The sequence below is a fragment of the Rutidosis leptorrhynchoides genome, chromosome 3, assembly GCF_046630445.1.
Source record: "Rutidosis leptorrhynchoides isolate AG116_Rl617_1_P2 chromosome 3, CSIRO_AGI_Rlap_v1, whole genome shotgun sequence".
Taxonomy (NCBI): Eukaryota; Viridiplantae; Streptophyta; class Magnoliopsida; order Asterales; family Asteraceae; genus Rutidosis; species Rutidosis leptorrhynchoides.
The window spans coordinates 535,389,818-535,405,028 of record NC_092335.1 but is presented as its reverse complement, the minus strand read 5'-3'; the positions used below and the strand labels follow the sequence as shown (position 1 = coordinate 535,405,028).

Below are 15,211 nucleotides of genomic sequence, written 5' to 3'. Positions count from 1 at the left end.
AAAGCTGTCGAAAAATTAATAACTTTTCATTTAGAAGTCGTGTGATTTCGATGGACGGATTAAAAGATATAGCCAACTGAATGATTATTAATTCTAATATTATTATTATTATTATTATTATTATTATTATTATTATTATTATTATTATTATTATTATTATTATTATTATTATTATTATTATTATTATCATCGTCGTTATTATTATCGTCGTTATTATTATCGTCGTTATTATTATTATCTAATAGTTATTATTGTTATTATCATTATCGTTATCAATATAAGTATTATCATTAAAATTGTTATTGTTAATACTATCGTTATTATCACTAAAGGTTATTATTAATATTAATTATTAATATTAGTTATTAACATTGATTTTATGACTGAAATTATCGTTATTATTAAAAATTAACATTGTATAAAAACTATCATTTTATTATTTTTATCATTATTGTTACTATTAAAAGTATCATTAATATTAAAATTAGCACTTTTATTAAAATTATCATTTTTAATAGAAATATCATTTTTACTACAAAATATTATCATTATTATCATATTAGGATTAATATTATTAAAAATTAGCATTTTTGATAGGAATATTATTATTACTATTCTTATTATGATAATTATTATATATAGTAAATATTATTATTAAGATAATTTATATTAAAGTATCGATAGTATCAATTATCATTTATCATTGTTATTAAAACTATCATTCTATTAAAAATTATTATTATTATTATTAAAAATTATTATTTTTATTAGAATATAATATCATTAAAAAGTATAGAATTTAAAACTTTCGTTTTATTTAAAATTATCGTTACTATCAATTTTATTAGTATTATTAATATCATCAATATTATTACCATTATTATTTATATTAAAGTACTTTTAATAACATTATCGTTATTATTATTATCATTATTATTATTACAAAATAATATAACTTTTACTTATTATTATTATTATTATCAATATTATTTTATCAAATAAATAGGTGATACAAAGATATTTTTACCACACGTAATATAATTACATTAATAATACATACCACTATATTTTTATGATTTTTAGTTAACTATATAAATTTCATTACTCGAGATATATAAAAGTATATTTTTTATCATATATAAATTTTAAAATAAATTTTTATTTATTAATATATGACTTGTATTATTTACTCTAATAAAATCTGATAAATATATTTAAATATATAAAATGACTATATTTAAGGTATATAATAAACATGTATAGATTTCGAAAGTCATTTTGGGTCAAACTGATTTTTTGTTAACTTTTGCATATCGGTCTCGAGCATTAGGATTGTGGTACACTATGACTCGACCTTAATTGTTAGACAGATATTGACCATTATATAAATATATATATACTTAATATAGGTTCGTGAATCCGAGGCCAACCTTGCATTTGTCAATAGCGTCATATGTATTTTTACTACGAAATACAGTATTGTGAGTTTCATTACTCCCTTTTATTATATTTTTGGGACTGAGAATACATGCGCTTTTATAAATGTTTAACAAAATAGACACGAGTACTTGAACTACAATCTATGATGAATTATTATACCGCGTATCCCTTTTTGTTTAGCTTGGTAACCTAAGAATTAGTGAAGCAGTCCACTAATTGACGTGAATCCTAAAGATAGATCTATGGGCCTTGACAAGCCCCAGTCAGAGAATTTGAACTGCTTTAGTACTTCGAGGTTTATATGTTTAGGGATATGCTAGATGCATTTTTGTTAATGTCGGTTACCAGGTGATCATCATATGAATGGATTTTACAGCAGTGAGCAGACCTGCACTTTATTATGAAAATGAAATCTTGTGGTCTATTCAAGTAATGGAAATGATTGTTTATGATAAACTAATGAACTCACCAACCTTTTGGTTGACACTTGTGTAACGACCCGGATTTTTTCAATCGTTTTATACTTATGAGATTAATATTTACATAAATTAAACCTTACTAACATGATAAGCAATCCAAATTGTTGAGACTTGTGTTTTTGAAAAGAGTTTTACACAACGTTTGACCGTCCAATTTAACCGATGATATCACGAACTATATAACATACGATAATTATACGTTTGTGTATATATATGTATTTATATATATTTAACATGATCTAAGGATAGTTTAACATCTCATTGTGTACTAATGACAATGAGTTATAAGTATATTTTGAAACTACTAACTTAAGTTTTCAAAACGATAACTATACGTAACATTCTTTGATATATATACTTATAACCTATAATGCTTATACATGTATCATATATATAATATATTTAATCACTTTTTAAGGACTTAAATACATAAAACAATATAAGTATATTCACAAAAGATAGCTATATTTGAATTCTCATTCCGTTTCCTCAAGATTTCTATACGTATATCTAGGATATATGTACCCGTATCATACCCAGCTTCTATATGTATTTACTATTGTTATATACACATCAAATCAACATCCTAATCAACATTATTACTGCCCTAGATATGAGGTAACTAGGATTTGTCAAGTAGCATGAATTATTAGTAAGAAAACAAAATTAGGAATCCTTTTCTTTCTTTATAAACTAAAAACGTTTTTATGAATGAACACCATTTCTTCACTCCATTTTCTCATACCTACACCCTAATTTCTCTCTCAAAATACTCCTAACTTCATACTTGATCATCTCCAAGCATTTTTCCCATCATTTAGCTTCAATTACAAGCCTTAAACACCATAAGAAAACTCTTTCAAGAACATATCAAAATAACCACCCATTTGAAGAAGTATACTTCCAACCTTTTGATCTAACTCCACCACTCTTTGATTCCAAGATTTTTTCTTATCTCTTACAGTAACTTTGTCCAAGTAACTTGAGGTAGTAACCTTGTTCATAATCTTGTTCGATTCATAATTATATAGCTATCTTATTTTATGTTGTAAAATTTTAACAACAAGAACATAGCTTGAATGATTTCAAACTTGTTTGCAAACTAAATAGATCCTTCTAACTTAACTTTTAAAATACTTCAAGACCTGTAATATATCATAATGATATGCTAACTTAACAAGATATAACTTGGTTTTACAAAGAACACCTTAAAAACTGAATCTACGTCGTCGGAGTGCAACCAGGGGCTGTTTTGGGTTGGATAATTAAAAACCATCTTGAACTTTGAATTGGAAGTTCGTGTTCTGGAAAAATGATATTTCTTATGAATATGTTAACACATAAAAATTTCATGGTTTAACTCAAAGTGTAAGTATTTTTAGAAAAATGATCATTAAATGTTGTTTTTATGATGGAAAATGATCACTTTCATAAGTTTTACCAAAGTTTGACCTATAACCTGTGATTTTGAATACAAACTAAGGTATTTTCAGTTCATATTCTTAAAATTTGACTCGATCCAAGGAAGTGGCAAGTTGAACCAACAAAAACGGAGTTGTAATGAAGAAACTACGACTAAAACAAGATTGGGTATCCGAAGCTAGTTTAGCTACGAAAATATTTGGAGATAAAGTAAATTAATCATATATTTTCTAATTAATATGATATTTTATATATAATTACTTATGATTTGATTTTATATATTTCAGGACCACCCGTAAACAACACGAGAAGATTAATCATAAGACCTCATGATTGTACGCAACACGGCATTTGACAACACGGTACTTTATGTACGCAACACGTCATTTGACAACATGGTACCATGGGTCAAGATTAATTTTGATCAATACGAATACGATGGGGTCTTTATTTATTTTATTGAGCAACTAATTGTGGACCACTAACATCGGACTGCTAACTACAGACTAAGAAAATATTAAAAGTATTATAAGTATATATATATATATATATATATATATATATATATATATATATATATATATATATATATGTAACGATTTCTTGAAAAGAAAATATGTTGATATATTATATATATATGGTTAGGTTCGTGATATCTATCGGAGACCAAGTCGAGTTAAATACCTTCAAGGCAAAAGTGAGTATATAGTCCCACTTTTAAACTCTAAATATTTCGGGATGAGAATACATGCATTTTATGATTTACGTTATGGACACAAGTGATAAAAAAAAAATATTCTACGTTGAGTTGTACCACTGGCATACTTCCCTGTAGCTTGGTAACTACTATTTACATGTGGTATTGTAAACGCGAATCCTGTTGATAGATCTATCGGGCCTGACAACCCCAACCGAACTGGACGACCAGTATTCAACGGTTGCACAGTACTTCGTTTCGGTGACTACACTTGGTACAGTGTAGTGAGATTTCATAATAAAGGGAATATGCGACGTTGATTAAATGTTAAGTATGGTTATCAAGTGCTCAACCACTTAGAATATTTTTATTAAAACGTTTATGTATATGAAATCTTGTGGTCTATATTTATAACGCTGCTAGCATTAAACCTATATCTCACCAACTTTATGTTGACGTTTAAAGCATGTTTATTCTCAGGTTCCTAGAAGTCTTCCGCTGTTTGAATATATGTTAGAGAAACCATGTGCATGGAGTCATACATGTTTTATTCGAGGAAGCATTGCATTCACAAAATCATCACCGTGTATTTATTTTGACTGCATTGTCAACGGAAGTATTCTTGTAAACTGTTATTTACGGTGATTGTCTACATGTAGAAATCATCAGATGTCGAAAACATTGAATTTTAAATATTCATTTATGGTATATCTTTTCAAAAGAATGCAATGTTTATAAAATGTATCATATAGAGGTCAAATGCCTCGCGATGTAATCATATGTTATTGTATTCGTCCCTATGGATTGGGTCGGGTCGTTTCATGTGGTATCAGAGCGGTGGTCTTAGCGAACCAGGTCTGCATTAGTGTGTCTAACTGATAAGTCGTTAGGTTGCATTAGTGAGTCTGGACTTCGACCGTGTCTGCATGTCAAAATTTTGCTTATCATTTTGTGTCGAAAATCATCTACTTATCATATGTAGGAAATTACCTGCTTATCATCTTAAGTCTAAACGCGTCTTACTGCATTCATTGCATGAATGGTGTATAGACAAAATTCATATCTTAGCGTATTTGCTAATTCATATCTACGCGTATCTGTTACTGTAAACTTTGTCTGACATATTCTGTAAATCCCTCCGTAATCTATGAGATCTTTTGTTCTATATATGTGGATATTCTATATAATTAGAATACTACCCGATAGCCGGAAAATCATTTCATATCGAAAAATCCTTTATCCAATCATACGAAATGGAACTCGTCACTAGTTGAAGTTCCTCGGATTCCGATATGGAATACCACTCAAGCTCCAAAAGCAGTGTGAACGGAATGGATCAACCAATCAGTCATCATCTATTTTGGATGGATTGGGGATGGGTTCGTAGCCTCCTCAATCATTGGAGACAAGAAGAAGGTGATCCCTTCCATCCACCAAATTGCCCTCTTGACGATGAACCTGAAGCACTTACCAGCGAACCTGTTCGAGAAACCATTTTCTCTCTCATTTACAGAGTATCTCGTCACGATTATGTACTACATCAAATTCTAGATTTTATTTATCCGCTCGTCAGAACCGACAATCACCCCGGTGTAATAGAAGAAGTCAACGAGCTTCGCACTCGGGTAGTGGCTTTGGAGAATACGGTACGAAGGTTACAAACACCATCAGCAGCATCAGCAGCATAACCAGTGCCGTCAATAACATCAACATCGCAAGCCTCAATACCCTAAGCACCAACAGCATCACCAGCATCAACGTTATCACCATCATCAACATCAACAGGATCATTACCACCACCAACAATCACATCCGCATCACACGCCTCAATATCACCATCCGTACCTCGGATATCAACGTCACACGCACCATAGATACCAAGAAGTACCAACAACAACAAACGATGAAGTATTGATTCATAACTTCATCGGAGAAACATTCTATGGTGATTATGTAATCTCTAAAGACATAGAGATTACCTATTTCTGCCTTAACCATAAATCAGATGAGTGGACAGAAATGTTAAAAGGAAGAGTAGAAACCATGACAAGAATGATGCGTAAGGTACAAGCTAGACTTGTTTTACCAACATCATCAGCAGTACCCTTAGCCTCACCAACACAGTCAGTGCTGTCAACATCGTTAGAATCGTCAGCAACTTTAACATCACAAGCTCCACCAGTTCAAGAATCACCGTGGACATCATCAATAACGCGTATATTGCATCAACGAGTTATGAAGTATTAACTCATTCTTCTGAAGAATTTATATAAATATTTTATATATATATGAATTCGGAAACCAAAATAAATCTTTTCGTACTAAGCTATTAAGTATGAATTGAAAAAGGGTAGATACTACTCGTTTAAATTCATATTACAAATATGCAATGATGTACGTCCTTCATCAGCAACTTAATCATCGTTAACTACAATCCCTGTTTCAATTCAATGAATTTCGTTTTATAATAAACCAAGTGTATTATTCAATAATATGTTTGATTTTACACTTTCATCTTCAATGTACTCGAAGCTTACTGGGAAACAACATTCATATCTTGCGAAGTTAGCAAGAGTTCAATGAGTATCAGCATGATTCACTAAGGAAATATATATAAGAATAAATAATGAAGTATTGATCCATAACTTCATTAATATTCTGTGAAGAATATGTGGTTCCTAATCGTTTTAGAGATTACTTATTCTAGCTCAAACCGAAAATCAAATGAGTCTAATATTATATTGACTTATTAAATTCATGATTACATCTGAAGAAGATATATATGTACATATATTTTCATAAAGATTGTAATAAAATTCTCTGGTACAAAACATTACTTGTGAAATTTTTTTTAACGGGTAGGTAATACCCGAGAGATATATAAATTCACAATTAATATGATTATATTCTTCGACTCTGATTCAACAATCATCAACTATACTCACTACCTTCACAATAATATACATTCTTTCATAGAAATCAAAACAACCATTCTCATCCAAATTTGATTACGACAAAACGAAATCCAAGTCAAGACTTAACAGAAGACATCACTCTTAGGACTCTTACATCTTTCAAAACTATACTTTGACTTCAAAATTATGCTAGAACATCATTCGATTCTTGGAACCCAGAAAAATATTTGTATCATTCAAAGTCCTAAAACATCATATGTATATTAACGATTACAATCTATGATCAAACCCTTCGAAATTCCTGAAGACACTTCAAATAATGGACAATCGATATGATGATCCAACCACACATTACCCGCAGTCTTGCACCTGAAAAGCTCTCGAAACCAAGGACATAATTTAACACGTATCCGCGTTAAATCTTTTAGCATTTATTAGCAAAAATAACTTTGCGATTCCTTTTCAAAATAGAAAATTTTGTCACAGTTTCAGCAAGTCAACCTCGACTTTCCATTCGAAGTAGCCTTATTATAACCTGTAATACATACGATTACCCTTTTGTTACCAGGGAACCTTTTATATTCCACGACATTATCGGCAGATGTACCAGCAACTCGTTACCCCTTTGGCGGAATCAACAATTGGTATTTTGAAATCTTGCAGCATTTCTATTTTGGCAGTTATATATATATATATATATATATATATATATATATATATATATATATATATATATATATACATATATACAACGTCTATCCCCAAGAATTACATATTTCAAATGTGAAGTTTCTGAAAAATGCTCCAGTCTACAAATTAGTGCTATTAAGTTTTGGAAAAGACTGATAAAGTGGTAAAGACAGTAGACAACAATTACGGTCAGAAGTTTGACAATAAAGAATAATAGATTGGAAAAGCTCGAACGAAAAATTTTGTACTGGAAAACGAATTGAGCAAAGTATAAAGGAGGTCGTGGACAAATCACAATGATGAAATCTACCTTCAAAGGATTCAAATGATTCAGTGTCTGCTGAAACCGTTTGTAAACCTTACTCCTTATTCTAAACCTTCACAGACAGATTTTCCGCGTCATTCCCTGATCTTAGATATTCTAAGATATCATCGTATTTTTCATTATAAATATCTCCGATATTCCTGAAGATATATTCCCAACTATCCTCATCAAAAATCATTTATCTCTTCACAATATTTGCGTTACAACATAAAAGAAACTGTGTTAGTTTCTAAATTCTGAAAAATTCGAGTTTAAAATATGAATGTTTTGAAGTAGTGTTGGAAACTGAAGCATGAATTAGTATAATATAATGACACTTGATCAACGTGATTATATTACAGTAATTCATGCTGAGTTTCTAAATGGAACATAATGATTCACAGATCATAACGTCATCATGTGCCATGTTACACAACTCTTACATTCTACCCAATCTCCAAACATATTAAGAACATATCTCCTTGATAATTCTATCTTTTCGGACATTCTGGGAACTTACCAAATCAAGATCGTGCAATTACTATTTCCTTCTTAGAACATTAACTATGTTTATTTCAAAATCCATACCTACGAATTCCGGACCATTATTCGCTTGACTCGAAGTCGGGAAGAGGAAACAGAAGTATGGAACTGTTGAATATAAAAGAAAATATAAAGCTCGACAACAACAAATAAATTACAAACCGTGTATATCAATACATATTGCAACGTAAAGGCACGGGAGAATTAACAATACTATAACCCCAAGGTAATAGTAGAAATAAATAAAATCCTCCGGAGGTAGATGAAAAAGAAGAATGACAGAGATGAAAGTTAAGAGTATATCCAGGATCAGTACTGGATGAAGCATACTGATAAATGTTTTAAAGTATGAATTGAGGGAGGAAGAATAGAAGGTATGAGTTGTAAGGAAATGAAAGGAGGTGGAATTATAGTAAAAGATTCGACAGAGCAATCAAAATAGATGATCGCATTTAAAGCGGATTCTAATTTCCTTGATTATCGAAGAATCAAATCTCATTATGAAGAGTTTACTCCAAATCTCTTGAACTTGGAAATCAATCATATCTACGTCAAAAGATATGACGAATCTATACCTACTCATTTCACCCTTTGGTGATAGCCTCACTCGTACTCTTTACAAAAATCAAATTGCTTTATTAATATTACTTGATGATAATAAAACTCTAATTTCCAACTCGTATACGTCATGAAAACATACTTATCGTCAGCCATGACCATCCCATTCAAATTTCGGGACGAAATTTATTTAACGGGTAGGTACCGTAACGACCCGGATTTTTCCAATCGTTTTATACTTATGAGATTAATATTTACATAAATTAAATCTTACCAACATGATAAGCAATCCAAATTGTTGAGACTTGTGTTTTTGAAAAGAGTTTTACACAACGTTTGACCGTCCAATTTAACCGATGATATCACGAACTATATAACATACGATAATTATACGTTTGTGTATATATATGTATTTATATATATTTAACATGATCTAAGGATAGTTTAACATCTCATTGTGTACTAATGACAATGAGTTATAAGTATATTTTGAAACTACTAACTTAAGTTTTCAAAACGATAACTATACGTAACATTCTTTGATATATATACTTATAACCTATAATGCTTATACATGTATCGTATATATAATATATTTAATCACTTTTTAAGGACTTAAATACATAAAACAATATAAGTATATTCACAAAAGATAGCTATATTTGAATTCTCATTCCGTTTCCTCAAGATTTCTATACGTATATCTAGGGTATATGTACCCGTATCATACCCAGCTTCTATATGTATTTACTATTGTTATATACACATCAAATCAACATCCTAATCAACATTATTACTGCCCTATATATGAGGTAACTAGGATTTGTCAAGTAGCATGAATTATTAGTAAGAAAACAAAATTAGGAATCCTTTTCTTTCTTTATAAACTAAAAACGTTTTTATGAATGAACACCATTTCTTCACTCCATTTTCTCATAACTACACCCTAATTTCTCTCTCAAAATACTCCTAACTTCATACTTGATCATCTCCAAGCATTTTTCCCATCATTTAGCTTCAATTACAAGCCTTAAACACCATAAGAAAACTCTTTCAAGAACATATCAAAATAACCACCCATTTGAAGAAGTATACTTCCAACCTTTTGATCTAACTCCATCACTCTTTGATTCCAAGATTTTTTCTTATCTCTTACAGTAACTTTGTCCAAGTAACTTGAGGTAGTAACCTTATTCATAATCTTGTTCGATTCATAATTATATAGCTATCTTATTTTATGTTGTAAAATTTTAACAACAAGAACATAGCTTGAATGATTTCAAACTTGTTTGCAAACTAAATAGATCCTTCTAACTTAACTTTTAAAATACTTCAAGACCTGTAATATATCATAATGATATGCTAACTTAACAAGATATAACTTGGTTTTACAAAGAACACCTTAAAAACTGAATCTACGTCGTCGGAGTGCAACCAGGAGCTGTTTTGGGTTGGATAATTAAAAACCATCTTGAACTTTGAATTGGAAGTTCATGTTCTGGAAAAATGATATTTCTTATGAATATTTTAACACATAAAAATTTCATGGTTTAACTCAAAGTGTAAGTATTTTTAGAAAAATGATCATTAAATGTTGTTTTTATGATGGAAAATGATCACTTTCATAAGTTTTACCAAAGTTTGACCTATAACCTGTGATTTTGAATACAAACTAAGGTATTTTCAGTTCATATTCTTAAAATTTGACTCGATCCAAGGAAGTGGCAAGTTGAACCAACAAAAATGGAGTTGTAATGAAGAAACTACGACTAAAACAAGATTGGGTATCCGAAGCTAGTTTAGCTACGAAAATATTTGGAGATAAAGTAAATTAATCATATCTTTTCTAATTAATATAATATTTTATATATAATTACTTATGATTTGATTTTATATATTTCAGGACCACCCGTAAACAACACGAGAAGATTAATCATAAGACCTCATGATTGTACGCAACACGGCATTTGACAACACGGTACTTTATGTACGCAACACGTCATTTGACAACATGGTACCATGGGTCGAGATTAATTTTAATCAATACGAATACGATGGGGTCTTTATTTATTTTATTGAGCAACTAATTGTGGACCACTAACATCGGACTGCTAACTACGGACTAAGAAAATATTATAAGTATTATAAGTATATATATATATATATATATATATATATATATATATATATATATATATATATATATATATATATATATATATATATATATATATATATATATATATAACGATTACTTGAAAAGAAAATATGTTGATATATTATATATATATGGTTAGGTTCGTGATATCTATCGGAGACCAAGTCGAGTTAAATACCTTCAAGGCAAAAGTGAGTATATAGTCCCACTTTTAAACTCTAAATATTTCGGGATGAGAATACATGCATTTTATGATTTACGTTATGGACACAAGTGATAAAAAAAAATATATTCTACGTTGAGTTGTACCACTGGCATACTTCCCTGTAGCTTGGTAACTACTATTTACATGTGGTATTGTAAACGCGAATCCTGTTGATAGATCTATCGGGCCTGACAACCCCAACCGGACTGGACGACCAGTATTCAACGGTTGCACAGTACTTCGTTTCGGTGACTACACTTGGTACAGTGTAGTGAGATTTCATAATAAAGGGAATATGCGACGTTGATTAAATGTTAAGTATGGTTATCAAGTGCTCAACCACTTAGAATATTTTTATTAAAACGTTTATGTATATGAAATCTTGTGGTCTATATTTATAACACTGCTAGCATTAAACCTATATCTCACCAACTTTATGTTGACGTTTAAAGCATGTTTATTCTCAGGTTCCTAGAAGTCTTCCGCTGTTTGAATATATGTTAGAGAAACCATGTGCATGGAGTCATACATGTTTTATTCGAGGAAGCATTGCATTCACAAAATCATCACCGTGTATTTATTTTGACTGCATTGTCAACGGAAGTATTCTTGTAAACTGTTATTTACGGTGATTGTCTACATGTAGAAATCATCAGATGTCGAAAACATTGAATTTTAAATATTCATTTATGGTATATCTTTTCAAAAGAATGCAATGTTTATAAAACGTATCATATAGAGGTCAAATGCCTCGCGATGTAATCATATGTTATTGTATTCGTCCCTATGGATTGGGTCGGGTCGTTTCAACTTGAAAGCATGTTTATTCTCAGGTATTAAAGAAATCTTCCGCTGTGCATTTGCTCATTTTAGAGATATTACTTGGAGTCATTCATTGCATATTTCAAAAGACGTTGCATTCGAGTCGTTGAGTTCAACAAGATTATCATTAAGTCATTTATAGTTTGGATATATTATGAAATGGTATGCATACCCATCAAATTTCGATGTAATGAAAGGTTATCTTTTAAAAACGAATGCAATGTTTGTAAAATGTATCATTTAGAGGTCAAATACCTCACAATGTAACCATATGTTATTGTATTCGTCCTTATGGATTAGGACGGGTCGTCTCAGACTAAATCCTCGGTAAGTTGGTTGTGCAAATCTCGATCCCTTATTTCTCTTGCGATGATATCTCGATCCCGTCCTCTGTTTCGTAAACGTTCCATACCATTTTCCATTTCATCGGTAGTGAATCTTTCTTCCCATTTAGAAAGTGCAAAGCCGTTATCTTCAAGTATCATGTTATGTAATATGAGACAACATTCCATCACTCTTCGCATCCTGTTAACTGACATACTTCGTGAAGCTATGCGTATAATATGAAAACGACCTTGAAGAACCCCAAACGCCCTCTCTATATCCTTTCAGGCACTAGCTTGAAATCTTGTAAACTTAATCGTTGGTTCTTCAGTAGGACATGAATATCCTTTAACTAAAGTTGCCCAATCGGGATATATACCATCCGCAAGGTAATATCCTTTGCTATATTCATGCCCATTTACCTCAAATGGTGCGGATGTAAATGTTTCGTTCTTAAGTTTATCAAATGTAGGTGATTGGTTCAAAACGTTAATATCATTGTTGGAACCCGCCATCCCAAAAAAAGCATGCCAAATCCACAAGTCATATGAAGCAATAGCTTCAAGCATAAGGGTCGGTTTCTTGTGATCACCCCTAGTGTATTGTCCTTTTAAAGCAACTGGACAATTCCTCCACTCCCAGTGCATACAATCTATACTCCGGAGCATACCCCTAAACCCATGTCTCTCCTCGTGAGCACTATATAATCTAGCAACATCGTGTTCATTCAGAGATCGCATGTATTCCCTTTTGTACAATGTGATAATACACATACAAAAGTAATCTAGACATAGTATTGATGTTTGCTCACTCATTTTCAAATATTCATCCCACATATCGGGAGCGGTGCCATACGCCAATTGGCGTATAGCCGACGTACATTTTTGTAAAGTAGTAAATGTAGGCCTACCGATAGCATCAACTCGTTGAGAAAAGTAAGTAAAATATTCTGGCATATTATCACTTTGGAAAGTAGTTATACCTTGCACTATTCGGAGAAATAATTGTATTCGCATGCGAAAATGGCGGTTAAATTTTCTTTGTGGATATTTTGGCGTCTCACTAAAATAATCATCCCACAAACGTTGTGCAACCACCTCCCGTTCCCTAGGAATGTAACCTCTAACTCTCGGAATAGATGGTGCCGATTCGACTTCGGAATCATCATCTTCCATTTCTTGAATTAATTGAACAATCCGAAAATCTTCGGAGTCGGAATTAGACCCCCGTAACCTCGAACCCATTTACAAACTAATAAACTTTTGTAAAAAAAAAAGGTAGAAAGAAATAGAGTAAGAATGAATTGTGTGATAAATTCTAACGACCCGTCCTAATCCATCTGGATGAATACATTACAATTGATTACATCGCGAGGTACTTGACCTCTATATGATACATTTTACAAACATTGCATTCGTTTTTAAAAGACAAACTTTCAATACATCGAAAGTTGACGACATGCATACCATTGCATAATATATCCAACTATAATTGACTTAATAATAATCTTGATGAACTCGACGACTCGAATGCAACGTCTTTTGAAATATGTCATTAATGACTCCAAGTAATATCTTTAAAATGAGCAAATGCACAGTCAAAGATTTCTTTCGTACCTGAGAATAAACATGCTTTAAAGTGTCAACCAAAAGGTTGGTGAGTTCAATAGTTTATCATAAACGATCATTTTCATAATTTTAATAGACCACAAGATTTCATATTTCCATTTCTCATAAACATACGTCCATGCATAGAGACAAAAATCATTCATATGGAATGAACACCTGGTAACCGACGTTAACTTTAATGCATAGAATATCCCCAAACAGAACCTCTTGTCTGTATAATAATCTCGAAGTACTAAAGCATTCGTACCCCAAATGGGACTTGTCAAGGTCCATAGATCTATCTTTAGGATTCGCGTCAATCAGGGGCCATTTCTCTAAATTCTTAGGTTACCAGACTTGAAGGGCGATATTCGGTTAATAATCTAACCATAGAATGTAATTTTAAGTACTTGTGTCTATTTCGTAAAACATTTATAAAAGCAGCGCATGTATTCTCAGTCCCAAAAATATATATTGCAAAAGCATTTAAAAAGGGAGCAAATGAAACTCACCATACTGTATTTTGTGGTAAAAATACATATTACGACATTGAACAATTGTAGGGTTGGCCTCGGATTCACGAACCTATATCATTTGTATATATATTAACATATATAATCGTAATCGAATAAATATATATTATTATTAATAATATACCTATTAAATTATTTGTTATATAGATGTAGATATATTTAATTTACATATTTTATTTAACTAGTGTTTATCTTTCATTATAACATATTAATGTTAATATTTTATATTAGGGTTTATATGTGATAAAATATATAAGTATATATTAATTGATATATTTTATATATAGCTTAGTTACTATCTTTTTAATAATAAAATTATAGTGATATGTAATATTAATATTCTTGTAATGTATTTTTATGAAAATATCTATTTGTAATAATACTAATAATAAAATAATAACTATGAATATAACAATTTTACTACTAATGATAATAATGATAATATTAATAGTCATAATCATAATAATAATCATAATATATAATATATATATATATATATATATATTAATAGTAA

At 30.5% G+C, this 15,211-nt stretch overlaps 1 protein-coding gene across 1 annotated transcript; it reads right to left on the bottom strand.

Moving 5' to 3' along the window:
• Positions 1–12,544: 12,544 nt before the first annotated feature.
• On the bottom strand, positions 12,545–13,732 carry LOC139901969 (uncharacterized). Its single transcript, XM_071884629.1, has 2 exons — positions 12,937–13,732; positions 12,545–12,705 (listed from the first exon to the last, which is right to left on the bottom strand). The coding sequence occupies exons 1-2, from the start codon at positions 13,730–13,732 to the stop codon at positions 12,545–12,547; spliced, it is 957 nt and encodes a 318-aa protein (XP_071740730.1).
• Positions 13,733–15,211: the final 1,479 nt, after the last annotated feature.